The sequence below is a fragment of the Sorex araneus genome, chromosome 11 (assembly GCF_027595985.1).
Source record: "Sorex araneus isolate mSorAra2 chromosome 11, mSorAra2.pri, whole genome shotgun sequence".
Taxonomy (NCBI): Eukaryota; Metazoa; Chordata; class Mammalia; order Eulipotyphla; family Soricidae; genus Sorex; species Sorex araneus.
The window spans coordinates 32544278-32570883 of record NC_073312.1 but is presented as its reverse complement, the minus strand read 5'-3'; the positions used below and the strand labels follow the sequence as shown (position 1 = coordinate 32570883).

Sequence of the window (26606 nt, the reverse complement as noted above, 5' to 3'; positions counted from 1 at the left end):
CCTTGTCTGACTTAATTGCTAAGATGCTGTTATAAGTTTTGGGAGTGAAGATAGACAGTCGGCAATTACACCACTTCTGCTTCGCTGATGATATCATTCTAATAACACCAAACATTAGCCAAGTGGCACAAATGCTGGAGTTGACTTCGACCTCGAGTACGGAAAGGTTGGACTTGGACTGCAGCTGAATCTCAGCAAAACGATGTTCATGAAAAACAAACTAGTCTCAGACGTTCCATTTGCTCTCGATGGAATGAACATCTCCGAATGCAGCAGCTATGTGTACCTGGGTTGAGAACTCAACATGAGGAATGACTTGGCACCAGAACTGAGCAGGAGGATGAGAGCAGCGTGAAAAGCCTTCAAGAACATTGAAGAAGTGGTTAAGAGGACGAAGAACCTCTGGCTCCAAGCACATCTTTTCGACTCCACCATTCTTCCTGCACTAACATACGCCTCAGAGACCTGGGCCCTACAAAAACAGGATGAGAACGCTATTTGGGTATCTCAAAGAGGAATCGAAACAGCTATGCTTGGAGTATCACATTTCTCTCAAGTGAGAGAAGGAATCCAGAGTTCTGACCTCTGTCAACGGTCAAGAATCAGGGACACTGTCTCATTTGCCAAGGAGTCAAAAATCAGATAGGCCGGACATGTAATGCAGTTCAGAGATGACTGCTAGACTAAAGCTGTTACTGACTGGATTCCACAGGACGTCAAAAGACCGCGTGGCCGCCCACCAACAAGATGGTCAGACTTCTTTGTCAAAGCACTGAATGAACCGGTTTAAGGCTCTTCCTGTTCCTGGAGCGAGCAGTTATCATTGGGCTACACTAGCTTGACAAATGGAGACGTTACTGGCACACCCTCGAGCAAATCGGAGATCAACAGGATGACAAGTGATACAAGTGATGTTAATGTTTTTGTTAGTCGAGATGGGTTGGTTTTTACATTATATCCCATCCGATCTTTGATGCTACTACTGGATTGCCAGTATTGTAGAGTTTGGGGATATTGTGTGGCCGCAAATACCAGCTTCACGCTCCAGGAAATGCAGAATTTTTGACTGGGCGGCATAGCTGGAGTTAAATTTTTAAGTGAGTGGTGGCTTTGTAGTGTGGGTGTGACTGCTGAAGAACAGGGTGGTGGAGATGGTGGGGGAGAGGTAGCTCATTCCAACTCTGAAGTTTTCTCCAACTGAGAAGAACTGAAATTTTCAGTTATAGGTGCCTATGTACCTAAGTTTTTCAGCAGGTTAATTTCTCTGTGAGACTCAGTCCTGAGTAGATGGAGTCCCACCAGAGGTATGGTGGTGACTTTGGGATGTGGGAATGAGTAGCTGCGAGGGTTTTGTTTGGGTGGGTGCTGCCCCCCAAGAGTACCCCACCCTTCCCCCAGGAGTACCACAGATGTCTCAGCCAAGTACGGTGTCTGAGAAGTTTTTGTGGCTAGTTGATCTTCTTCGAGATTTATTTATGAGTCTCTGGAACTAGGCTTAGATGAGCTTACATGACAGTGGAGGTGATCCATGGACATTAATTTTTTTTTATTCTTCTTTAAAGTTTCTTTCTCTTTTGAACAATATTGCTTTGAGTGCTATACACTTGTCTAATAGTACACGTGCCCAGATCTTCTCTGAAACATGTCAATAAGAATGAATTGCTAGATGGTACTATATACCAGTATTTCTCAACTGGGATCCATATGACCTTCATGTTAGCCATGTCCCAAGTGCCAAGAGAGCCACAGGTGAAAGTCTTGTAAGTGGTGGGCCACTATAAGAGACTATGGGGCCAACTGGTAAGAAAGAAGGGTCAACTCATAGGATAGAGGGACCAGCTTGTGAGATTGCAAGATAGACTGGCCACAGGAAGGAAAATAAGTTTAAAGGGGTCCATGGTTGTAAACATGCTTAGAAACACTGGTATGTGCAACTAGTCATTGTATTGTGAACACATGTAACTATACCAATATAAACTCCTAGTAAAATTCCTTTGTCATTAAATTAGTATTACTAGATTTCTTCCTTAGTTATCTAATCTGTGTAAATGTTAAAAGTGCCTTTAGGGGCTGGAGAGATAGCACAGCGGGTAGGGCGTTTGCCTTGCACGCGGCTGACCCGGGTTCAAATCCCAGCATCCCATATGGTCCCCTGAGCATGGCCAGGGGTAATTCCTGAGTGCAGAGCCAGGAGTAACCCCTGTGCATTGCCAGGTGTGACCCAAAAAGCAAAAAAAAAAAAAAAAAAAAAAAAAGTGCCTTTAGAACTAAAGTCCTTAATTATCATTTTTGCAGTTTAAATTAAGTTTAAAAGATGTTCATTGCTTTTGGAGTTTTCGAATATTGTGAGGTTATAAAATTATTATTTCTATATTTTATATAAGCTTTCTAAAACTTGGGGCCTAGAGATAGTACAGTGAGCAAGATGCATGCCTTGCATGTGGCTAACATGGGGACAATACCTCGCTCCTCATATGGTCGCCTGAGCGACACCAAGCTCTACCAGGAGTCATCTCTGAGCACAGAAGAAGGAATAAGCCCAAGCACTACCAAATGTGGCCCCCAATTCAAACCAAAACAAACTATGTTTTATATGCAAGTACCTCATTATTTAGGCACAACAATGGGATCAAGTTTTGTCTCTTTATATTAGTAACAATAGGTCTCGACACCATTTTATGATTATTATTTATTTACTGAGCTGTAGTGTTATCTGTTTTTCCTTAAGTGTGTTTGTAAGCTGTATATTCTTTTGACCACAGATTAATGTCTTTATTCTTGGGTGTATACCAGACTGTCTTAAAAATGATAGTTCTCCAGATAACTGGTTAAGGAAAACTGGTACATCTACTCATTGGAATACCATGCAGCTGTTAGGAGAAATGACATCATGGAATTTGCTTATAGGTGGATCAACATGGAAAGTATCATGTTAAGTGAAATGAGTCAGAAAGAGAGGGACAGACATAGAAAGATTGCACTCATTTGTGGAATATAAAGTAACAGAATGGGAGACTAACACTCAAGAATAGTAGAGATTAGTACCAGGAGGATTACTCCACAGCTTGGAAGCTGACCTCACATGCTAGGTGAAGAAGCAGCTCTGATAGAGAAGGGATCACCAAGCAAAGGGTGCTAGGCGGGTCCACTAGGGATGGGAGATATGGGCTGAAAATAGACTATAGACTGAACATGATGCCTACTTAATACCTCTATAGCAAACCACAACACCCCAAAAGAGAGAGAGAGTAAATGGGACTGCCCTGCCACAGAGGCAGGGTTGGGTGAAGGGGACAGGGTGGGGGTGGTGGGAGGGATGCTGGGACCGTTGGTGGTAGAAAATGGGCACTGGTGGAGGGATGGGTATTCGATCATTGTATGACTGAAACGTAAGCATGAAAACCTGTAAGTCTGTAACTTTATGTCATGGTGATTCACTAATAATAATAATAATAATAATAATAATAATAATAATAATAATAAAAGATAGTTCTCATGGATTTGGATATCTGAGAGGTCAATTAAGGCTCACTTTTTTATTTTTCAAAGTATCATGGCCGCTTTTGGATTTTTATTCTTTAACATAAATTTTAGAGTAGTTGTTTCTGGTTATTCAAAATCTTATCAGGTTCATGATGGGAATTACGTGAATTCTACACACACACACACACACATACACACACATACACATACGGGTAATTAGAAGGTGCCTTTCCCTCTCCCTTTCTTTCTTTTGGCCCATACCTGGTGATGCTCAGGGCAACACAGTCTTGCTCTGTGTTGAGGGATCACTGCTAGTGGAGCTTGGAACCATGTGAGGTGCTGAGGATTGTATTCAGTCAGCCCGGTGCAAGGCAAGTGCCCTACCCATTGTACCATCTCTCCAGTCCCAAGATGTGTTTTTAAAAAAATGTTGCATAATAAAAAAAAGTTGTTCATAATACAGTTGTTTCAGGCATTCAGTGTTCCAACACCAATGCCACCACCGGTGTGAACTTCCCTCCACCAGTGTCCCCAGTTTCCCATCTACCCCTCAACCCTGCCCCCTTGGTAGCGACAAAATGATTAATATTGCTTATTATAACAAAATGGAAAATGGAATTATCAAAAATACTTCAGTAAAAGAAAATTTGTGAAAATTGTTTAGTCTCACAGTGGCATTACTAAAGTCATTGAGATGGTTGGTACTAGTTGAGCTTTCTGTGCTATTGTTTTCTCTCATTGAGTTGGGGGGCTTCTACGAAACTTTCCCATCAAATTTGCTATGCTTCTATTAGGCTGTCAGTATGGTGAAATTTGGAGGTGTCCCAGGAGCTGTCAGCTGGGATAATTTAGTAGCTTGGCTTTCTTTAAGATTTCCCAAGATATTTTTTTTCTTTTTGGGTCACACCTGGCAATGCACAGGGGTTACTCCTGGCTCTGCACTCAGGAATTACTCCTGGTGGTGCTCAGGGGACCATATGGGATGCTGGGAATTGAACCTGGGTCGGCCGTGTGCAAGGCAAACGCCCTACCCGCTGTGCTATCACTCCAGTCCCACTTTTTTTTTAAACCAAAAAAGTTCAGAAAATATTTAACTGTTTTCTAAAGATTGTATTTCTGATTTTTTTTTCTTTTGCATTTTGAGTCAGACTTGACAGTGCTCATGAGCCATATCTGGCTCTGTGCTCAGGAATGACATTTAGTGATGCTTGGGGAAATACCTGCGTTGCCAGGGTCAGACCAGGATTGTCCATTTATGCATGGCAAGTTTTCTTGTACTATCTCTCTACCCAGAGGGTTGTTTTTTTTTTTTTCTATGTGTGACCTTTTATTTACTTTTGGTTTTGGGGCCACACTTGCCAGTATTCAGGAGTTACTCTTGGCTTTGCATTCAGGAATTATTCCTGGTTGGCTCATAGGGTACCAGGAATTGAACCCAGGTCAGCTGTGTGCAAGGCAAACACCATACCCACTGTACTATTGCTTCTGCCTCTGGAGTTTTTTTTTTTTGCTTTTTGGGTCACACCCAGCGATGCTCAGGGGTTACTCCTGGTTCTGCACTCAGGAATTACTCCTGGCGGTGCTCAGGGGACCATATGGGATGCGGGGAATCGAACCCTGGTTGGCCGCGTGCAAGGCAAACGCCCTACCTGCTGTGCTATTGCTGCAGCTCCCTGAAGAATGTATTTTTAAATACAATTTCTTACTGACTTTATACAGATTCATTTAGCTTTTTAGTCCCCCCCCCCCAACTGTTGTTTTTTCTTTTCCTTTTTGGCTGTGGGGGGCTACGCCTAGTGTAGCAATCCTGGCACTTTGTTGGTGTTCAGGGAACCATATGGGATGTTGGGTTCAAACCTAGGTTGACCGTGTGCAAGGTGAATGCCTTACCCATTGTATTAATGTGTGACCCATTGTACTAATACTCCAGGCCCTGTTTGTTTTTCTTTTTTGGGGGTGGAGGGAAAGACAAGCAGTGCTCAGGAGTTATAGGAGTCTTACTGGAGATTTGCAGTGAAGTATAGCAGTGGTTCAGTTGTGACAGCCTGAGGATATGCTGCTTGGGCCAGTCCCTGTGGTGCCAGGCCTGCCTGGCCTGCACCCATACCTACAGTGCTGGGAACGCCCAGGCCCAAATCCAGGTACTTGACATGACCACCATGGCTATACCTGGTGATGCTGGGGGACTCTGTGATACAGGAATCTAATCTACGAATGCACATTAACTGCTGGCTCTTTTCTGGCCCCTTATTACTGCTTTGTCAATAAATGTGTAGTCACTTCTAATATATTTTGTCACTGATTCAAAGAAAAGTTGTGTTTTATTTATGGCGGTCACTTTTTTCTCAACTTGATTTGCTAGTATCTTTTGATTTGTAATATTTTCATGTAAGTTAGGTCTTTTTAATAGAATCTAACGTATATCACTGACACTGTCATTCTGTTGCTCATCGATTTGTTCGAGCGGGCACCAGTAATGATTCTCATTGAGAGACTTATTGTTACTGTTTTTGGCATATCCAGTATGCACGGGTAGCTTGCCAGGCTCTGCCTCGAGGGCTCGATACTCTCGGTAGCTTGCCGGGGTCTCCGAGAAGGGCTCGGGCTCGGCCGCGTGAAAGACGAATGCCCAACTGCTGTGCTATCGCTCCAGCCCCACCAATGTATATACAATTGGATATTATTTTATTTTAGGAGCTGGATATGTGACTCAGTGGTAGAATGTGCCTAGGAGGTATGAGACCCTAGGTTTGATCCCTGGTACTACAGAACAGCAACGATTTTTTTTTTTTGGTTGGGTCACACCTGGTGGTGCTTAGGGATTACTTTTGCCTCCATGTTCAGGGATCACTCCTGGTGGGGTTTGTGGACCACATAAGGGATGCTGAGAATAAGACACAGCATGTGTAAGCACTATACCACTATACTATTGCTCAGGCCCCAATAACAATAGCAATGAAAGTATTTTGTATATGTCTTGGGAATTAACCATGACTGTATCACTGTCATCCCGTTGCTCATAGATTCGCTCGAGCGGGCACCAGTAATGTCTCCATTGTGAGACTTGTTGTTACTGTTTTTGGTATTAATATAATTTAAAAATTAAGTAGGGGCTGGGGAAATAGTTCAGTGGGTAGGGTGCTTGCCTTGCAACAGCTGTTCTGGGTTCCATCCCTGGCATCCCATATGGTCTCCTGAACACGGCAAGGTGTAATTCCTGAGTGCATAGCCAGGAGTAACCCTTGAGCAGCCTAGGATATGGCCCTAAAAAACAAAATAAACAAAAAATTAGTTCTCTAGTTACCCAAAATATAATTCATGTAATTTTCCTCATGTATTTCAGAAACCTCTTCCCCAAAAGGACAAAGGAACTTAAATCAGTTGTCCATAGTGCTCCTGGTTGGAAATTATTTGGTAAAGTCCCTCCCAGAGAAAATCTTCAGAAAACTTCTAAAATCATCCAGCAGGTAAGTGCTAACGTAGCTATGTTAGCTTTTTACAATACTCTTTTTGATAATTAACTGTGTTCTACTTCCATTCATGTTTTCTGAATGCACATTTTTTGGATTATAGATATTTATAGTAATCTTAATTTAAAATTAATGCATTTTCAGGTTTTTTTATGGTTGTGAAAGCTCCTTAAAGTAATAGAATATATTGATTCATTGATTTATTTTTCTAGTTATTCCTTGTATAGCTAAAAAGTACAGTCAGTGACTCATCACATACACTAATTTCTAATGAACTTGTTAGCATTTGCCAGTTGCATGTTATTTTATGGACATAGATAGTTGTGAACTGAAGAAAAAGTTAAAAACAAAAACTGAGTAGATTCTGAGGAGGTTGGACTTTTGGTCACTTTTCCTGTGTTTTGCCTAGACCTAAGGACTTTGTGAGGTAGATGGTCGTACAGTCTGTCCAATAACTTAGTAAAGTCTTTTAACAACCATATTACTGTCTAAATACTTAAGTTCTTAAGAACTTCAGATCTCCTTTGATAACTAATTTGTTGCTCAGTAGTTGGAGAAAAGTGAAATTTGGAAACTAGGGAAATATATCAGTTTGCAGATTTGGGGAGGTGTTGCTCAGGGCTTACACTTAACACTGTGTTCAGAGTTCATTCTTGGCAGTTCTTAGGGGATAATTCAAAGTTTGGGGGTTTAGACTGTGGTCAGCAGCATGCAAGGCAAGCATTTGTTAACTCTCATACTGTCTCTCTTGCCCCAATTTGCAGCGTTTTTAAGTTGAGAGGTTGTAGTTAAATGCAGATGCATAATTAATTTTCTTGGATCAAGTAGAACTAACATATAAATAAGCACATTGAGGATTGGAGAAAAACTCAAGGGGCTAGTGTGCATGCTTTGCATTTGAGAGACACAGGTTTGATCTCGGCCACTGCCTGGTTCTCTGAGCACTGCCAGGAATGACCCTAAATAATAAACTGAAGTAGCTCCTAAGCACCAGCTGATGTGGCCACCATCTCCTACCCCAATTACATGGAGCTAATTAATATGTAGAAAAACAATTTTTAAATCTTTGAGACTGTTTATTATAGTTAATTCTATTTATAAGTAATTAAAATATTGTCTAGTATATAGAGCTTCTGAAATTATACAGATTGATATACAAAACTATACAATTTTGACATACAACTTAATTTCCAAGTTGTATGTCAAAGCATCTCCTGTACACATACAGGGAAAACGTGGCAAACTTGGTAACATTCTACATAGGTAGGATATAGTATGACTTGTTAGCTTAAGATATTACAGAGTGTTTTCAGTTTTATTTTTGTTTGTTTTGGGGCCATATCCATCTGTGCTCAGTGCTCATGTCTCTGCGCTCATGGATCACTCCTGGCGGGGCTGGGGAGACTGTATATGGTGTCAGGGACTGAACCTGGCTTGACCAAGGCAGGCACCCTACTTGCAGTACTATCTCTCTGGCATATGTCCTCTTCTAGTACATAGTTGTAATATTAAATGACAATTCTTTTTTGTGGCATCATAATTTGCTGTGTCTCTGGTTTTTCTGAGGTTGTCTTGGTAAGCTTTGGATACTGGTGCGGAAGTCAGTATGGAACAGAAAACGTGGGTGTTGCTATTTAATCTACTTTAAAGATTTTTAAAATTGCAAGTGTAAAACAGGCATACATATCCAATTAGCAATTAATTGTGATTATTTAGGAATGAAATAAAACTTTTAATAAGTATGTGTTTTATTCAAGTAGCTGTTAAGACATAAATCCTTATTAACTTGTAAGACATAACTGCTTTTTAAACAATGATTATTTATGTTTGGCTTAGGGGACATCCTAAAAAATTTACTGAGACACTAAAGGCACTATTATCCAAGAAATGGAAATTTTTGCTATCTCAACATCTTAAATTCTCAGTTTTGGTAAAGTCTGAAAGTAACTTCTCTTGTCTAGAGTTTTTCAGAAGGCCAAGTTCGCCCTCTAGAGGCAAAATGTGGTCTTGCTATTGAAGGTTTGTGTTCTTGGCTTAAGTTTTTAAAAATGCTTGTGTGTAGATTTTACATTTTTATAAACTAACATTCTGCAGTATTTTGTTACTGTGGTTGTAAACAAATTTCTGGTTAGATAATGATCTGTTCAGTGATATGAGTATGTTTTTAATTGGCTATTTTAATTTTGGAAATCTAAGGCTTCATATTCTTTTATTTGTAGATAATGTACAAAGATTTATTAAGTGGTCAAGAAAAGAACAGTTTTATCTTCATATAAGAAGAAGGATTAGAGTTGAAATTGAGTTGCTGTCCCCTTTGACCTCCTTTTTAGCCTTTTACAGTTGATTTCTCCTAGCTTCATATTTTAATTTTTGAAATTTCTTACTATGTGTGGATAATAGTGTGTATTTTGGTGGTAATACTTGTTTCTTGGGAGGCTTGATGAATATTGAAGTTCTTATTCTTGACCTTTTTTTTTTTGCTGTTTTTGGTTTATTTTTTGGCCACACCCAACTATGTTCAGGGATCATTCTTGGTCTTTTTTATTCTTAACACACTATTGTATTTCTCTCACCATGTGATGGCACATATTTCTGCCTTTCTCCCTGTTTCTCCATCAATCTTCTATTCTCCTTTTAACTTTTGTGTCCTTTTCTTTGCAATTGTTGGCTTTTAAGATGGCTTCATTTTATAATTGTACTTACCAATAAATTTACATCTTTGTGTTTTTTCTACTTTTTTACTATTTTTTAAAGTTTATTTTAGGCACAATAGTTTATAGTAATGTTAATGATAGGGTTTAATGCATAACACAACCCCTTACCACACCCTTCCTGAGTGTCTACTTCCTTCCACCATTGTCCAATTTCTCCTTTTCCTTCCCGCTTGGGAGCTTCTACTGAAGATTTACTTCTGTTGCCTTTGAGTATACCCCTACTATGTTTCTTTATATCCCAAGTATGAGAGATATTTTGTGTCTGTTCCTTTCCTCTGGCTAACTTCACTAATTATGATACTCTCAAGGCCTATCCACGTAGCAACAAATTTTGGTTTCATCTTTTCTTATTGCTGAATAGTACTCCATAACACTTTAAAATACTTGTTTAATGACTTGATAAAACAGTGAGTGTAATACTATATTTATATCTTTTAGTTACATGCTCTTTCAAGTATATGTTAGGTGTTTGGAATCATATGAAAAATGAGGATTTCCCAGTAATGCCATGAAGAATGTTAGGACACATCCATTATGTTTTAAAGTAACATTTTAAGCTGTTATAATTTCAAATTATTACAGCTATAGAAGATAAAGATAGCTAGTAGAATATAAGATTGTCTGGAAAAATGAGGGAGCAACAGAAAGTGCTAGAAAAAAATTCTTTTGAGGTTTCTAAAGACCGTACTTGCTTTTTGAATGGCAGAACAGTAAAGTTTACAAAAAGGTTATGGAAGGAATAGTATTTTGCAGGATAATTTTTAAAAAGATATTTAGAGAGATTTTTTCATGTGCTTAAGTATGTTCTTGTTATGTTTTGGGGGTCAGGGTTTTTTTTAGTGGAAAGAAGTGTAAATTATATAGGAAAGAGTTGGTATACAAACGTTTTCATTTCTAAATTACTGATAGGTAACCATTATATTTCTTTATAAAATATAATAGTTTAGGGAGTTATGTCTTATTTCATTTTCCTTCACATTTTTAGATGTTAACTTTTTTGTTTTGAGTGAGAAACACATTTTTACATGTATAATGTTAGCTTTGTTTTCCTAAAATTTATTTTAATGATAAAATGCCACATTATATGCACATATATATGTTTTTTGTTATTTAACTTGTGTGTTGCACTTATGGGTTTCATATATATCTGAAGTTCATATATAAAATATACTTTCAGATTAAGGTTTTTTTAATTAACCCTTGCACTAAACTTTGTTAAAGATCTCATCAATTATATATAGCACTGATTCAATATTGTAGTAAAGAAATAAAAACAAGATGATAGCAAAGTCAGACTGACTCAAGTTTGGCATTTGATTGGACAGTCAATTCCCAAATCACATTAATATTCATTATATTATTTTATGAGGGTTATCACATGTGTTCTCTTGCAGGTGTGAAATTCCTTTTGAATTGTGGCCTTTTGAACCAGTTGGTGAGCCATGTAAAAATTCCATATATTAATTATCAAAAGTATTTCAAGTATATTATAGTTTAGTTCACCTAAGGTTTTGCTTTTCCTAATAGACTGAAGTTAGAATGCAGTTTACATAGTTTATTTTATGACATAAACTGCAAGTGAGGAAAATTACAAATGCACCATGTTATATAATTATTAGCATGATTTTACACTAGATTGAATGTACCCTATATATGTCAAACTGACCCAGTCTTTACTACGAGTAATCTTTTTCTGCTAGGCACTTTTTTGGGTGGTTGGGGGTGTTTGGGCCACACCCTTCAGTGTTCAGTGATTGCTTCTGGCAGTATTGGTTGGTAGTTAGTGTGCTGTGGGGTCAATGGCAGCAAGGCAAGGACCTCAAGCCCTGTCCTATCTCTCTGCCCCCAGGCACTTTTTTTTACATTGCCTTTCTGACTTTAAAAAGTAAGATTGTTGTATTTAGGTAATATTTCAGGTTTTTTATTGTTGCCTTTTCTGAGTGAATTTTTAGTTGAGAGATATAATCACTTCATTGTAACTTTTAACAGGCAAGAAAGAAGTTTTAAGACACTAATTTCTTAATCTGAGCACATCAAATTGTCTAACTGTAGTATAGATTATTTTCCCCAGTTAAATCTTTGCTTTTTACATTTTTTACTGTTGTGAAAATACCCTGTTGTAGCATTATGGAAAGGTCTTTGAAACAGTAATTAAATAATATTGAAAGTTTTAGAACCTAAGTTTCTAATTACTGGTGTGTATAGCATTAGAGTATTTTGAAGCAGTGATTGGTTTTAATTATGCTCAAATATAGATACTTTTGCTATAAAATTTGACTACTACAAAAAATGAGCTACTGTAGTACTTCATTGTTAGTTATGGAGGGACTGGACTATGTTCAGGGTTTAATTTTGAAAAATTCTTAACATTATTATACCTTTATATATCTTTTGTTTTGGCATTACTACTTTGATCCAGGTCCTCACACATGCTAGGTTTGTAGTCTACCACTGAGCCACACCCCCAATCCTGTGTACTTTAAATTCACTTTTATTTACTATTATTTTATTACCTGATGAGTATAGTGGATGTCTTTCTAGCTATTTTTTAGGCTTTTTATTTATTTATAATTAATGATAAATTATTATGACCTACTTATATGTCAATAAGTAGATTTCATAGAAGTTAATTTGTGTGATGAGAGGTTTGAGAACACAATTCATAGTAGCTCAGGATCAGTGATTTGGGGAGGGGAAAGAGAAGTGTAAGCCACAGAGAGAAGCCTGAATGAAACAAAAGTGAAAAGAATGTAAAACTATATTTTCCCAAATTGGGCAGGGCATAATATGGGGAAATTAATTTGCTATTATTAAATCAGACAGAGTCTTGGAAATGGGTTACAGTGTGAAAATACCTGTTATTTTATTTCATTAATAAATATTATTGGGGTATCAAAGTCACAGTGTTCTTTTGTGTCAGTCTTACATATTTAACTTTAAATTAGACTAAATAAACAAAATTAGGCTGATAACTGCCAAAATGAGGCTTAGTAAGGCAATTTCTGTATTCTAGAGAACGATGAGTTGTTTTATTCCAGGGTTACAGTTGAGCTCAAATTAAGGGATGGATTTTATTTTTTTACTTACAGAGCCTGGAAAAAATTTAGAGTAAGTAAAGGCATCAGAAGTAGTCAAACTTTCTCAACTCCAAACATGTTGGTTTCCATGGCTCTTAGCTCAAATTGTGTAAAAGAGCCCTTTAGTTTGGGCTTACTTAAACTTGAGGTAGAGATGTCCATACAGTGAGTTTCTTCCATTTCTGCTCATAAATGCTTCAGAGCACCAAGCTTGCTTATTGATGTGGGTTTAACGTTAATCTGACCAATTAGAAGTATTATCATTGTCCACTAAAACTCAGGTTGAGGTAGCATGAAATATACCAGCTATTTTGACCTTGACATTATCTTCTGGAGAGAAATTCCTGTTTTTTTTTCTTTTCTCTGTATTTTGTTACTTTCAGAAGCTATTTAAAGACTCCCCTCACCTCACTTTGAATTAGTAGTCTATCTTTTCTCACATTTCCCTCCCACACTCTTCACTTTGGGTGGATCTCTTCAGCTACAGAACCCAAGGCATCCGACTGTGATAGAATATCTTTCTGCCACCAGCTCCCTGGCTAAACTCACATTTGGCAAACTGTAAGAAGAAGTTGGAGGACAAAGTTTTTGAAGTTAGTTTTGGTTTTTCCCTGATACTGACTGACTTCATTTCAGCAAAAACATAATTTACCAGTGTACATTATTAGATTGTGCACAAATAGCAGGCATAGTTCAGGTTCTTGGTGTGTAAATAATGAGTCTGTTCTATGAGTTATTCCAGTCTAACTGTGGAAGGGGTTCCCAAATAGTGGATCACCTAGGGAAGGCTTTAAGAGTACAGATTCATTGGCCCCATGTACTGAGTTCTTAATGACTGTTTTGTGTTTTTCTATTCTTGTGTTTCTTTGATTCCTTTTCAAATCTGCTATATCACTTTTTACAGTTTACAGTTTCCTGCTGAAATGTCAAGTTTGGCCTTTATCTCCTTAAACATAGTAAGTATAGTAGCTTCATAGCCTTATCCAATAATCCCATTATCTGGAAATACAAGGTCTTTTTATATTGCATATTATTTATGCTAGTTATGTTAGCAGATGTTACTTTATCTCTGTTTGGATAACAGATAAAGTAACATTTGAAACATTTGTATTTCAAGGTTCAAGTAGTCCCATCTTTCAGAGATTTAAATTTTTGTCTTTCAGGTGCTTGATTACACTAGTTATTTATTCTCTTTTTATGCATCCAGATGCAGAGCCCATATGCATTGTTTTGGCTCTTTTTCTTCTTAAGTTGTAGATATTTAGAACTTATTTTTTGGTTTTGGGGCCATACCTGGCGGGTTCTCAGGGCTGACTCCTGGCGCTGTGTTTAGGGACCACTCCTGAGATGCCAGGAATTGAACCTGGGTTGACCACATGCAAGGCAAGAGCCTTACTCACTGTTACTATTGCTCCCTTTTCATAAAATTTTATGAAAGTTACATCCTTAACTTTACTTTCCTGCTATTGGTATCATTTTATGTGTGCTGGATTAGATTTACATATACATCTATGCATATAGATTTTTTTTTTTTTTTTTGCTTTTTGGGTCACACCCGGCGATGCACAGGGGTCACTCCTGGCTCATGCACTCAGGAATCACCCCTGGCGGTGCTCAGGGGACCATATGGGATGCTGGGATTCGAACCCGGGTCGGCCGTGTGCAAGGCAAACGCCCTACCCGCTGTGCTATCACTCCAGCCCCACATCTATGCATATAAATGCACGTTTGCTTTAAATAGCTTTTAGAGAAAACTGAAGAGAAAGTATGAGGAATTTTTGTATATCCCTTAGCCCAACACATATATAACCTCTCCTACTATTGGTAGCACAGTGGGTAGGGTGTTTGCCTTGCACTTGGCCGACCCAGGTTCGATTCCTTTGCCCCTCTCGGAGAGCCCAGCAAGCTACCGAGAATATCTCGCCCTCACAGCAGAGCTTGGCAAGCTACCCGTGGTGTATTCGATATGCTAAAGAACAGTAGCAACAAGTCTCATAATGGAGACGTTACTGGTGCCCGCTTGAGCAAATCCATGAGCAATGCGATGACAGTGACAGTGACTCTTGATATCTTCACCACAGTGTGAAGCATTTGTTCTAATCAGTGAATTTGTAATAGGGTTTACTTTCATATATAGTGACATTTCCACCATTGTTGTACAGAGTAATTTCACTATCCAAAAACTCTCAGCGCTGCCTCTTTGTTTACCACTATTCCCCTGGCAATCAGTTACTTTTTTTACTGTCTCCATCTGTGACATTTTGTCTTTTCCAGAATGTCACAGGATCATATATCAGGCCTTTTCAGATCAGCTCTTTTATTGAATAATATACATACATTTAAGTTTTATGTCTTTCTGTGGTAAAATAACTGAGTTCTTTTTAGTGCTGAGTAATATTCAATTCCCTACAATTCTTTCCTTTGGTGATCAGTCCTGTCTTTTGGTGATTCTGTGCCTCTGGACTGTATGTCATGAGTGCTTTTCAATTCTCCCATCGCCCCTATCTGCAGATGGGAGAGAATGGCTACTGTGGGTAGAAGTTGGGTATTTTCCTTATCCCACTTGGAAGGCTAGAGGGAGCTGGAATTGGGCCGTGTGCCTTCTTCCAGGTATACCTGACTCTGATAAAACCCCAAGAAGTTAGATTCTGATAAAATAGCTTCTCCTGAGGTCTGGTCTTGTTAGGAGGATGAATAGAATGCTATTAGTAAATTTCAAAATAATTTATTTTCCCTCTATCACTGCTGAAAGTAGGAGGGATGTTTGATCTTTAGTATTCACTGTGATCAGCTGATAGAGTTCCTTGGAGGTAAAACTCACAAGTGTATGGTACTGGGTCCTCTTAGAGCAAATTTTAGACCTTGTATTGAGCCTCTAGCAAGTTGATTATAGTTCAGTCTTTCCTATTCTGCTCTCTAAGTTGTGATTCCCTGCCTCTGCCTCTCTCAAGTTTTGGGGCAGCACTTTGCTCTACAACCTCACTTCTTTCTTAGATCCTAAAATGACTTGATTTTTTAAAAATTTGTTTAGTTTTTTCTTTATTATAATAGAGTATCAACTTTTAAGATTCTTACGTTGTAGATGAGAAACTAGGCATTTTTTTGTGTTAATATTTTATTAAGGATTTTTGTTTTCCTACTCGTTTGAGATGTCAGTTTATAATTTTCTTTTGTTGTGATTGTAACAGGCTGGAGCGATAGCACAGTGGGTAGGGTGTTTGCCTTGCATGAGGCTGACCCTATTCGATCCCTTCGCCCCTCTCGGAGAGCCCGGCAAGCTACCGAGAGTATCCCCCCTGCACAGCAGGGCCTGGCAAGCTACCTGTGGCGTATTCAGTATGCCAAAAACAGTAACAAGTCTCACAATGGAGACGTTACTGGTGCATGCTCAAGCAAATCGGTGAACAACAGGATGACATTGCTACAATGCTTATATAAAACTGTCATAAATGAAAGTGTTCGCTCACCCCATTCCCTTTTAAGATTATGTATGTATATCATGAGAAACTTGGTGAACATAAGATACTTTGTCATTACTTTGAATTGTGCAGAACACAAATCAAATTTTATTCAGTATTACTTTAGTACCATTATTAGTAAATGTCAGTACATTGACAAAGACAAATAATAGCACTCTTATGAAGATAGCATTGATTTTGCAGCCCCCTGAAAGCATCTCTGGGATACAACTGAGAACTTCTGTAGTAGGGCTTATGATAAAATAATATTCCACTTGAGTGCAGTGTAATGACTTGTTAATGGTATGTGTCCTTTTGTTCAACTTCAGAAGGACTCCTGTAAATATCTGGAGCTCATTCTCAGTAGAGTGCTTTCTTTACTGCTACTCTAACCTCTAGCTTTTTAAAATTATAGATCACAATTAAGAAGCATATATGGTTGCATAGCTTTAAAAATAATTTCTCCTAAAATAAATTTCTCTGATGTATACCAGTAAAGCTTTGATTTGTAAAACTGTTTATGTACCTGTAGTACCTAGTGTTGTGTGAAATAATGTATTGGGTGAGAGAGGTTTCTAGTGAAAAAAAGTTTAAGAAGCGCTGCCCTAGCCTACAACTTCTAATTCCCTCTGGTCATTCCAAATGAACTGCCAAACTTTATTGTTTTTTGGGCCATGTCTAGTGGTGCTCAGGGGACCATGTGGTGCTAGGGATGGAACCTAGGCTTCTTCATATAAACACGAGCTTTGCCCAGTGCTTGGGATGTCTCTCCAGTCCTACCAGGCTTTCTCTGAATTCCTTCTTCCTCTAGTGATGTCCAGGATTGCCTCCAAGCACAGCAGTGGTGTGATTGTACGTTCACCTTGTTTCACTTTTGTCAAGTATTGCAGATTGTTTTTGGTAAGAAAATTGGTCTGGATTACCCAGTTCAAGTGAAATTCCACCCTGTGTTTCTTTTTTTTTTTTCAGTGAGGGGTTGGGGTGGGGACATACCTGGAAGTGTTTAGGGCTTACTTCTAGCTCTTGGCTCACGAATCACTTCTGGTGGGCGCTGAGGACCTTATGGGATGCTGGGGATTCAACCACGTCAGCCACATGCAAGGCAAGCACTCTACCTGCTGTCCTATCTCTCCGGCCCATTTACCATGTCTTTCTGAAGAATGTTTTTTTGCTCACACATTTATATAACTTTTAGGAATGTGAATCCTTAAATGAGTTAATACTTATTTAGATTACTAATTACATATCCACATCTCAAATAAGAATATATTATGAAATAATTTAATTTCATTTAAAATTGTTTGCACACATCTTTGATCTCAGTATGTTTAATATCTCTATGGCTGTTTCTAGGTGTTTTTTTTTTTTTAACTCTGACGAATATGATCTTCACTTTTTAGGTAGTAGTGCTTTTATTTATTCTTTATTTATTTGGCCTCCCAAATAGTGCTCAGTGACTCTGGGGACCACTTGGGCCCAGTGATATGGCACTGCTTGGGGTCAGTGATGCTGGGGACTAACATGGCCACCCTGATGGGGCTAGGGGGTCTTGGGGTCTCAGGGTTCTCATGATCTCTGAGCTATCTTCCTCCCAGTCAAGACAGTGCTTTTAGAGTCATGTGTATTAGCTTGTTAATTGAAAATTTTTCTCAAGCTTCACATTTTCAAATGCATTCATTTTTTTTCTTCATTTCTTTTGTAGATAGCAAATTATATAGTCTCTACAACCTAGTCTCTTACTATGTTGTAATGTTTAAAATATTTTTTATGGTAGTATGAAATTGGTTGGTTGTACATCCAATAATCCTTTACTCTGTGTTTATATCCTTCTTCTACACATTTAAACACCAGTAAAAATGCCCACTGATCGTCAGATGATCTTCCAAACTAGAACTAGCCATGATAACTTTATAATTATTTGACTCCAAATGGTGCTTTGCTATTCAGAATTAAGAATGTGTTTGTAATATGAGAAAAGTTAAAAATATTTTTTATTTCTTCTGAGCAATTCTTTTAGGGAGGAAAATTCCTTTTCCTTTTATGTGTGTATAGTATTCCTTTTGTTTTGGAATGGTAAGTCATTTCCCCTCTACTTCATTATTTTTTTTTTATTGGATCACTCCTGATTGCATGACTCAGGAGTAAACCCTATGCATCACCGGGTGTGACCCAAAAAGCAAAAGCAAAAAAAAGAAGCAACAGTTTATTGGATCACACCCCAAGATGTTCAGGGGTCATTCCTGGCTCTGCATTCAGGTATTACTCTTAGCGGTGCTCGGGGGACCATATGGGATGTCTGTTTTGAACCCTGGTCAGTTGCATGTGAGGCAAGTGCGCTCCCTGCTGTGTTACCTCTCTGCCGAAGCCTACTTTATTCTCATGGGGATGAAAAAAATTTTTTCAACCATCTCTTGATCAAACCTAAAATTAATTGCCTGATAGACTGAAAATTTTCTTTAGGTAGTCAGACTATATTCTCTATAGATATTTGTAGACCTGCTATTTTAGTTACGTCAATTAATGTAAGTATATTTCACAGGATAGAATATTTTGAATGAAAAATGAAGAATAGGTTAAAAAAATAAAAAGACTTTATTATTACATTCCATGGAAATGTGTTCTATAAGTTAAAAGAAAAACTATCTGCCTCTGTCTTACCTTTGCCTGTTATCTCCTAACTTCTCATAAAATAAGTTAATTAAAACTGCATTTTGGTTGGAGCAAAAGTACAGTGGGAATGGTGCTTGCCTTGCACATGGCCGACCTGGGTTCCATCTCCAGCACCGCGTATGGTCCCCCAAGCCTGTCAGGAGTGATCCCTGAGTGCAGAGCCAAGAGTAAGCCTTGAACACCTCTGGATATGGCTCCCAAACAAACAAAACCCCCAAACCCCTCAAAATTGAAAATTTTAATTTTGTCAGCAGAAAATGAGATAAAGTGCTAGTTGTATTTATTTATTTATTTTTTGCTTTTTTGGGGTCACACCTGGAGATGCTCAGGGGTTACTCCTGGCTCTACCCTCAGGAATTATTCCTGAAAGTGCTAGGAGGATCATATGGGGTGCTGTGGGTCGAACTCAGATCAGCTTCTCAAGGCAAACGCCCTACCTGCTATACTATTGCTCCTGCCCCTGATAGCAGTATTTTCAAACAGTGGATGTATGTATACCTAGCATTACTTACTGATTTCTTTGGACTGTTAAATATTTGCAGTCTTTTACTATTGTAGTTTCTTTATAACCTATAACATTTTCAATATTTAGGTCATTATTAAATATCTATAGAGGAAATATATGGGGCATTTTTGGGGACCTCCCAAGCAGTGCTCAGGGGATCCAGGGGCCACTTTTTTTCTGTGTGGACCTGACAGCTCAATGTTTGGGACAGGTGATGCTAGCCCAGTGGTGCTGAATGTCACCAGGGCTATGCCAGCAGTGCTCATGGGACCTTGAGGTGCAGGGATTGAATTTTAGGACTCTAGTAACTGCAGGGTTCGGGGATTGAACTCTAGTAACTGCAAGGCAGGTACTTTGAGCTATGCCTCAGGCTTTTAGAGGGGATATTTATGACATGATACTACACATGGGTCCTTAAGTGTAATGACCAGGAATTTTACCCATGAGACAGATAGCATTTGGTTATATTTTTAGATGAAGTCATGTATTTACCTTTCCCTCAATAAGTTAAGCACCATATGTTAATTTATCTACTGATCTCCACTCAAGTATTATTGAAGTCATGTGATTTTTCCTTCAGGAATACACCTTGCTTGATTTTAACTTAGCACATTAATACAGTTTATTTTTCAGATCATTGTGATTGCTTGCTGAATACAGTATTTGCTGAGAACTTCCAGGAATGTTGCTTTCTCTTTTTTGTAAGACTTAATAGAAGAGCAGCTGGAGGATCTTTTGAAAAGTTATGCTAATGCATTATGGGTGTAAAACTAGCATTGCTCTAGTCATTTCTCATCAGCAAACAAGCCTTACATGAAGCCCAGCATTGAGGAGGTGTAGCAGAGAGGGATGTGGAATCTCTGACTAACTCTATAAGCCACTTGGTCAAACAGTCTGATGTTAGCTAAAAGTATGGGATATTTGTCCTGTTACCTGATATATTTGCCTAAACCTGTTTGATGTTTTTGTTTGGCACATTAAAAAATCCTAATATTGTCACATCACCTTGTGATCAGTTTTGATGTATTGATGTTTAATATTCTGTTTACAGTTTTAATTATGTAGTTTACAGTTTTAATTATGTATTTGTTTTTGAACCAGATCTAGCAATACTTAGGGCCTACTCCTCACTCTGCTTGGGGATGGCTCCTGATAGTGCTTGGGGTACCATGTGCTGCAGGAGATCAAACCCAGTTTTTCCACATGCAAAATATGTGTGCATCCTATTTATTCAATAAACGTTTGAGTCTTTAGGATGTATAAATTTATACTTTTTTTAGTTAAGGTTGGGTATCTGGGCTAGAGAGATAGTATAGGAGGTAGGGCATTTGACTTGCATGTAGCTGAAGTACCCATAATACTGGTTTGAATCCCTGGCACTACATATACTTCCAACTAAATACCACCAGATATTACTCTTGAGCCCAGTGTCAGAAATAGCTATTGAATATTGCTGGATAGGGCCCAACCCTTCCCCACACAGGATAAATTTATATCATTATTTTTTTGTTGTTGCCCTGTAGAAGTTTATTGCACTTTTATACTTTTAAGGACCTTTTATGGGAAATAGAGTACAACTTCTTTCTCATGTGGAAAATTATTGAGTAAAACTTCCTTAGAAAGTTTATTTCTTTTTCTTTTTTAATTTTTTAATTTTGTTTGTTTCTGTTTTTTTGGTTATTCCTGGCTCATATACTCAGGAATTACTCCTGGCGGTACTTAGGGGACCATATGGGATGCTGGTTGGCCGCATGCAAGGCAAACACCTTACCCGCCGTGCTGTATCTCTAGCCCCAGAAAGTTTATTTCTAAGCTAGCTACAAGAAGTATTTTCCATCTCATACTGAGTTAGCCTTTACATTAAATATGTGTACTTATTCAGTTAATTAGTTTTTGATGCCATGGATTAAAAACAAGACTTAATCTAAGTGAGTCACATATCCTCTACCACTAAACTATATTTCCAAACTTTATTTTCTTTTTTGAACTGTACTTGGTGCTGTACACAGCTTACTCCTGACCTGTACTCATGGATTACTCCTAGCAGGACTTGGGATCATATGTGGTTCCAAGGATTGAACCTGGGGCTGTTCAAGGCAAGAACCCTATCTGCTGTTCTATCACTACTGTCGTCCCTATTACATTTCTCTCTCTCTTTTTTTTTTTGGCTTTTTGGGTCAAACCCAGCAATGCTCAGGAGTTACTCCTGGCTCTGCACTGAGGAATTACTCCTGGCGGTGCTTGAGTGACCACATGGGATGCTGGGGATTGAATCCAGGTCGGCCGCATGCAAGGCACACAAATGCTCTACACGCTGTGCTATCTCTCCCGCCCCCCTATTTCATTTCTTGAGGGCTGGGAGGAAAATCCCTAGTGGTGCTAGGGAGCAGTAGGGTACTAGCAATTGAATTCAGGGCCGTATGCACATAAGGCACGTGTTCTAGTCATTTAAGCTGTCTTCTGACTCCTGAATCTAAATTTAAAAAAAAAATTTTTTTTGGAAATAGTTTTATGTAGGGACTATGAGAGGAAAGAGTCTTATGAAGTTAAAGTTTATCATGCAGTTTAAGCAGATGGACTTGGGTCCTTTCAGAATTTTCAGCCCTCTCTTTTTACCCAGGTATGATATCACTCATCTTGTCTCTTGATGCCCAGTTCAGATTATTGCATCCCTTGCTGTTTGCTTGCCTCCAGTATACAATGACTGGTCGTGTCCCTCTGCCATGTGTGAACTTTCCTATCCAGTGTGTGTTTTCTTAGTCTGAAATCTGTAGCTGGAACCCTGTCATCTGTGTCCCATGCTGTGGTTTGCTGCTCTGTAACCTGTTGCTTGGGTGCTCTAGAGCTATACACTGGTTTCCTTTCCTCTTAGCTTTCTTAGTCAATGGTCAAGGCCATATGTGAGCATGGATAAAAACCTTGACTGTCAGCCATCTGGGCTTAGGTGATGGGGCAAAAAACACCCTAATTTTCAATTACTTAAGACTGCTGCGGGGCCAGGGATGTGGCTCAGTGGTAGGGCACATCCCTGCAAATGTGTGATGTCTTGTGTTTAATTGGGGTGTGTGTGTGTGTGTGTGTGTGTGTGTAGAGTGAGAGAAAGAGAGAGAGAAGGGGGAGGTGGAAAGGAAAAGGGAAAAACGGGAGGGGAGAAGATAAAAGAGAAAGAAGAGAATCTTCATTTTAAAGCTGTTTTACTCATGGTGAGTTCTATTTTAGATGAAAGGCTTATGTGATTTAACCCAGTTTCTCCAACCTTAGTTTACATTTTTTTTCCATATTGAGTGAGATTGACTTTAGGTTGACCTTGCGACCACTCACTGCTTTCGGATAGCACAGCGGTTGGGCTTTCACCTTCCATGCGGCCAACCCATGTTCGATTCCTCTGCCCCTCTCGGAGAGCCCAGCAAGCTACTGAGAGTATGGAGCCCGCATGGCAGAGCCTGGCAAGCTACCCGTGTGTATTGGATATGCCAAAAACAGTAACAATAAGTCTCTCAATGAGATACGTTATTGGTGCCCACTCGAACAAATCTATGAGCAACGGGATGACAGTGACAGTGAGTGAGGTTAATGTGTTTCCCTGATCTATGATTTTGCTTGCTTCCCCTTGCTTGTTCTTTCTGATCCTTTCTGCTCAGCTAATTAACACCTGTGATTTTTGCCTCATTCTGATCCTACTTTTTCAATAAAATCTGTTATTCATCATTACTAATTTCATAACAAATTGCTGTTTTTTCTAAGAACAGTTGTAAAACAGATGTCCTTCATTTCTAGTCCAGTTCATCAGAGGAGGATATCTTGATTGTTCAGATTCTTTGATTTTTTTTTATGTACTTTTAATTATATATGACTGACTTGGTTATCATTTGTTTTTACTTTTCAACTCTAGATCTTTAATCTTATTTAAGTCCTTTTTTTTTTTTTTTTTTTTTTGCTTTTTGGGTCACACCTGGCGATGCACAGGGGTTATTCCTGGCTCTGTACTCAGGAATTACTCCTGGCGGTGCTCAGGGGACCATATGGGATGCTGGGAATCGAACCCGGGTTGGCTGCGTGCAAGGCAAACACCCTACTCACTGTGCTATCACTCCAGACCCAAGTTCCTTTTTCTTTTGGTAAGAATAATTCAAGTATGGTGGTATGTATTTCACATTGTTGCATTTTAATAGGAAACTAATCTGGTGTTTCTTTTTTGTATAAGATGGATTTGTAATTAAGATACTGTCTGCTTGTCCTGTTTATTTTATTTCATTTGATTTTTTATTGTTTGTTTTTTGGTTACACCTGGTTGTGCTTGGGGGCTACTCCTAGCTCTGAGTAGGGCTTATTCCCAAATATCTTTTGTTCAGTCTCTAAATTCTGTTTTATAAATCTCATTCTTCTAAAATGTCATAGATGGCTAATTGACTATTAAGATAGTAAAGGTGATAGACTCAGCAGATCAGGTCTGGAGTTACATTGCCTGTCATTATTATCTTTGTGACTTATTTTCGGATGAGTTGGGTTTCTTATGTTAATTTGTTGCTTCATGAATTTAATATGTTAAGTGTTCATAAAGCAGTGCAAGGTTCATTGTAAATGCTAGTCACTATTAATATATTGGTTTACAGGTCTTATTTCATCATCTATCCATTTGTATTTGTATGCATGGAAAATGTTTTATTGGAAAATATTTATTGTGTTCTGTCTGGCACTGATATTAGGTCACACTGTAGAAAAAAGAAGGTGCTTTAAAAGTCAAAAACCCTCATATAGCTACATTTGTTACTTTTAATGAGAAAAACTTTATTAGAAAAGGGGACTTCCGTGTGGAGCTCTGAGTTCAGTCCCTAGTACTTCATGGTCCTGAGCACTGCTAATAGCAACCCCCTAGCACTGAGCTGGAAATAATTTCCTGAGCTCCATCAGATGTGGTCCCCAAACAGAAAACTAACAAGGAAGGAGGGACGGAAGGGAGGGAGGGACGGAGGAAGGGAGGGAGGGAGGGAGGGAGGGAGGGAGGGAGGGAGGGAGGAAGGAAGGAAGGAAGGAAGGAAGGAAGGAAGGAAGGAAGGAAGGAAGGAAGGAAGGAAGGAAGGAAGATTTGTTGCATTTGAATTTGAAATGGAAAAAAGAAACATATTAAGGGTATATAAACTAATTCTTCGGAGAAATAGTTGCAAAAGGGAAAAATCAACCAGCGATTTCATGTTTTTGACTCAGACCTTTGTGAAACAGTGACAAGAACTATAAAGCTGGAGGTTGTATAAATTGTTTAGGCAACTCTCCTCCTCCCCCCATTTCATTTTATTAAAGTATCATGGGTTACAAAGTTATTCATAGTTGGGTTTTTGACATACAGTGTTCCCACTGATTCCATCACCAGTGTCAACTTTCCTCCAGTGTTCTCAGCTTCTCTCTTTTCTCCCTGCACTTGCCCAGCCCCAAATGCTATGGGCATCTTTTAAATTTGGTTATTATAGTTTGGGTGTTGTGATTTCAGTGTTGTTAGCTCTGTAGTTTGGATATTTAACTCTCATCATTCCTTAATGCCCCTGATGTACCCAAGTCCCCTTGACTCCACTCCTGCCCCATTTATTTTATTTTATTTTATTTTATTTTATTTTTTAATAAATTTATCTATTGAATCACTGTAAGAGCAGTTACAAAGATTTCAGGTTTAAGTCTCAGTCATACAATGATGAAACACCCTCCCTTCATAAGTGCACATTTTCCACCACCAAAGTGCCCGTATGTCCCCCATCCCTCCCCCTCCCATACCTGCGTGGCAGATGATTTTTATATTACTCTCTCTCTTCTTTGATTACATTCAATATTTCGACAACGGACTCACCATTATTATTTGGGATTTTACACCAACACTCAACTCTGCCGAAAGGGCAACATTAGACAATTTCTTTTCTTTTTTTTCTTTTTTTTTAAAAATTTTTTATTGAGTCACCATGTGGAAAGTTACAAAGTTTTCAGGTTTAAATCTCAGTTATACAATGCTCGAATACCCATCCCTTCACCAGTGCTCATATTCCACCACCAAGAATCCCAGTATAGCTCCACCCTGACCTCTCACACCCCTAACCCCCCCACGCCCCTAGCCCCCCCACCCTAAGCCCCCCCCCGCCTGTGTAACTAATAAATTTCACTTTACTTTCACTTTGATTGCATACAATATTTCAACAAAACTCACTATTATTGTTTGGAGAGTCTCTCCCCTAAAGTCAGACCTGCTGAAAAGGAAGCATTAGATAATTTGTTTTCCATTTCCTGCCCCATTTAGACAGCATTTTTCTCTTAAACTCATATCTCAAATATGCTGCAACATGATTCAAGTTTTTCAAGAAGATTGGCAGTATTTGTTCATATTTTGCAGCTGTTTTATACAGTAGAGAAAACAATCCTTATGTTGAAAAGTAAAATAATAGAAGAATGATTATATAGGAGAAAGTCATGGAAGAAGCAATTAGTGACCACTTTATTCTGATTTTCATCATTTAAATCACTGTCTTTTCTAATGCCAGTAGAATCAAAGATATGTTCATAAAATCATTTTATAGTCTTTTTAGAATTTTATGAAAAAACTTATTTTTTCCTGGAGATGATAAAATACTAGGTTTACTTTTTAGAAAGGAAGAATAGTAGATTTTTGTAATTATAACCCAGTTTGCTTATTACTAATCTTTGATATCTTTTTAGAAAAAAATTCAGCAAAAATTTGGGAACATAGCACAAACATACTCAAATGTAGAAAATTTAAGTGCCTACCAAGAACATACTTCATCAGGTTCACTTCATTTTTGCTTGACAGGATTATAAATTCAAAAAAAAGTGAGAAATACTGTAGTAATAGTTTTGAATGATAGTGAAATATTTGACAGTTGTTGGCTATATTTTGGGTAAGATATGTTGGGAAATTATTTAAATTTATTTATTTAAATTTATTTATTTATTTAACTCTCACTGTGTTCAGAACTAACTTCTGGCTCTGCATTCAGGGATCACTCCTGGGAGGCTCAGGTGACCATATAGGGTCCTGAGGATTAGTCCTGGGGTGGCCATATCTATGGCAATGCCTTACCCACTGTACTGTCTCTCCAGCCTGAATTATTTAAGTTTAGATTACGTAGATTTACAGAGTAGGTTGGAATCTAAAACTAGCATTTGTTAGAGGTGAGTTCCCCCCCCTTTTATTTTTCATTTTTTATTTTTTGCTTTTTGGGTCTACCCAGCGA

The 26606-nt window shown here is 38.4% G+C and overlaps 1 protein-coding gene across 3 annotated transcripts in view; it reads left to right on the top strand.

The window, feature by feature from the left end:
• Positions 1-26606, top strand: part of TBC1D12 (TBC1 domain family member 12) — an 84139-nt gene that overhangs the window by 21435 nt on the left and 36098 nt on the right. For 2 of the 3 annotated variants that reach the window (XM_055119155.1, XM_055119154.1), the window contains exon 2: positions 6827-6950. In XM_055119155.1, the coding sequence (XP_054975130.1) occupies positions 6827-6950 (124 nt within the window). Of the gene's footprint in view, positions 1-6826; positions 6951-13648; positions 13701-26606 lie in introns of those variants that run through there. The other variant, XM_055119156.1, reaches the window with a different exon arrangement.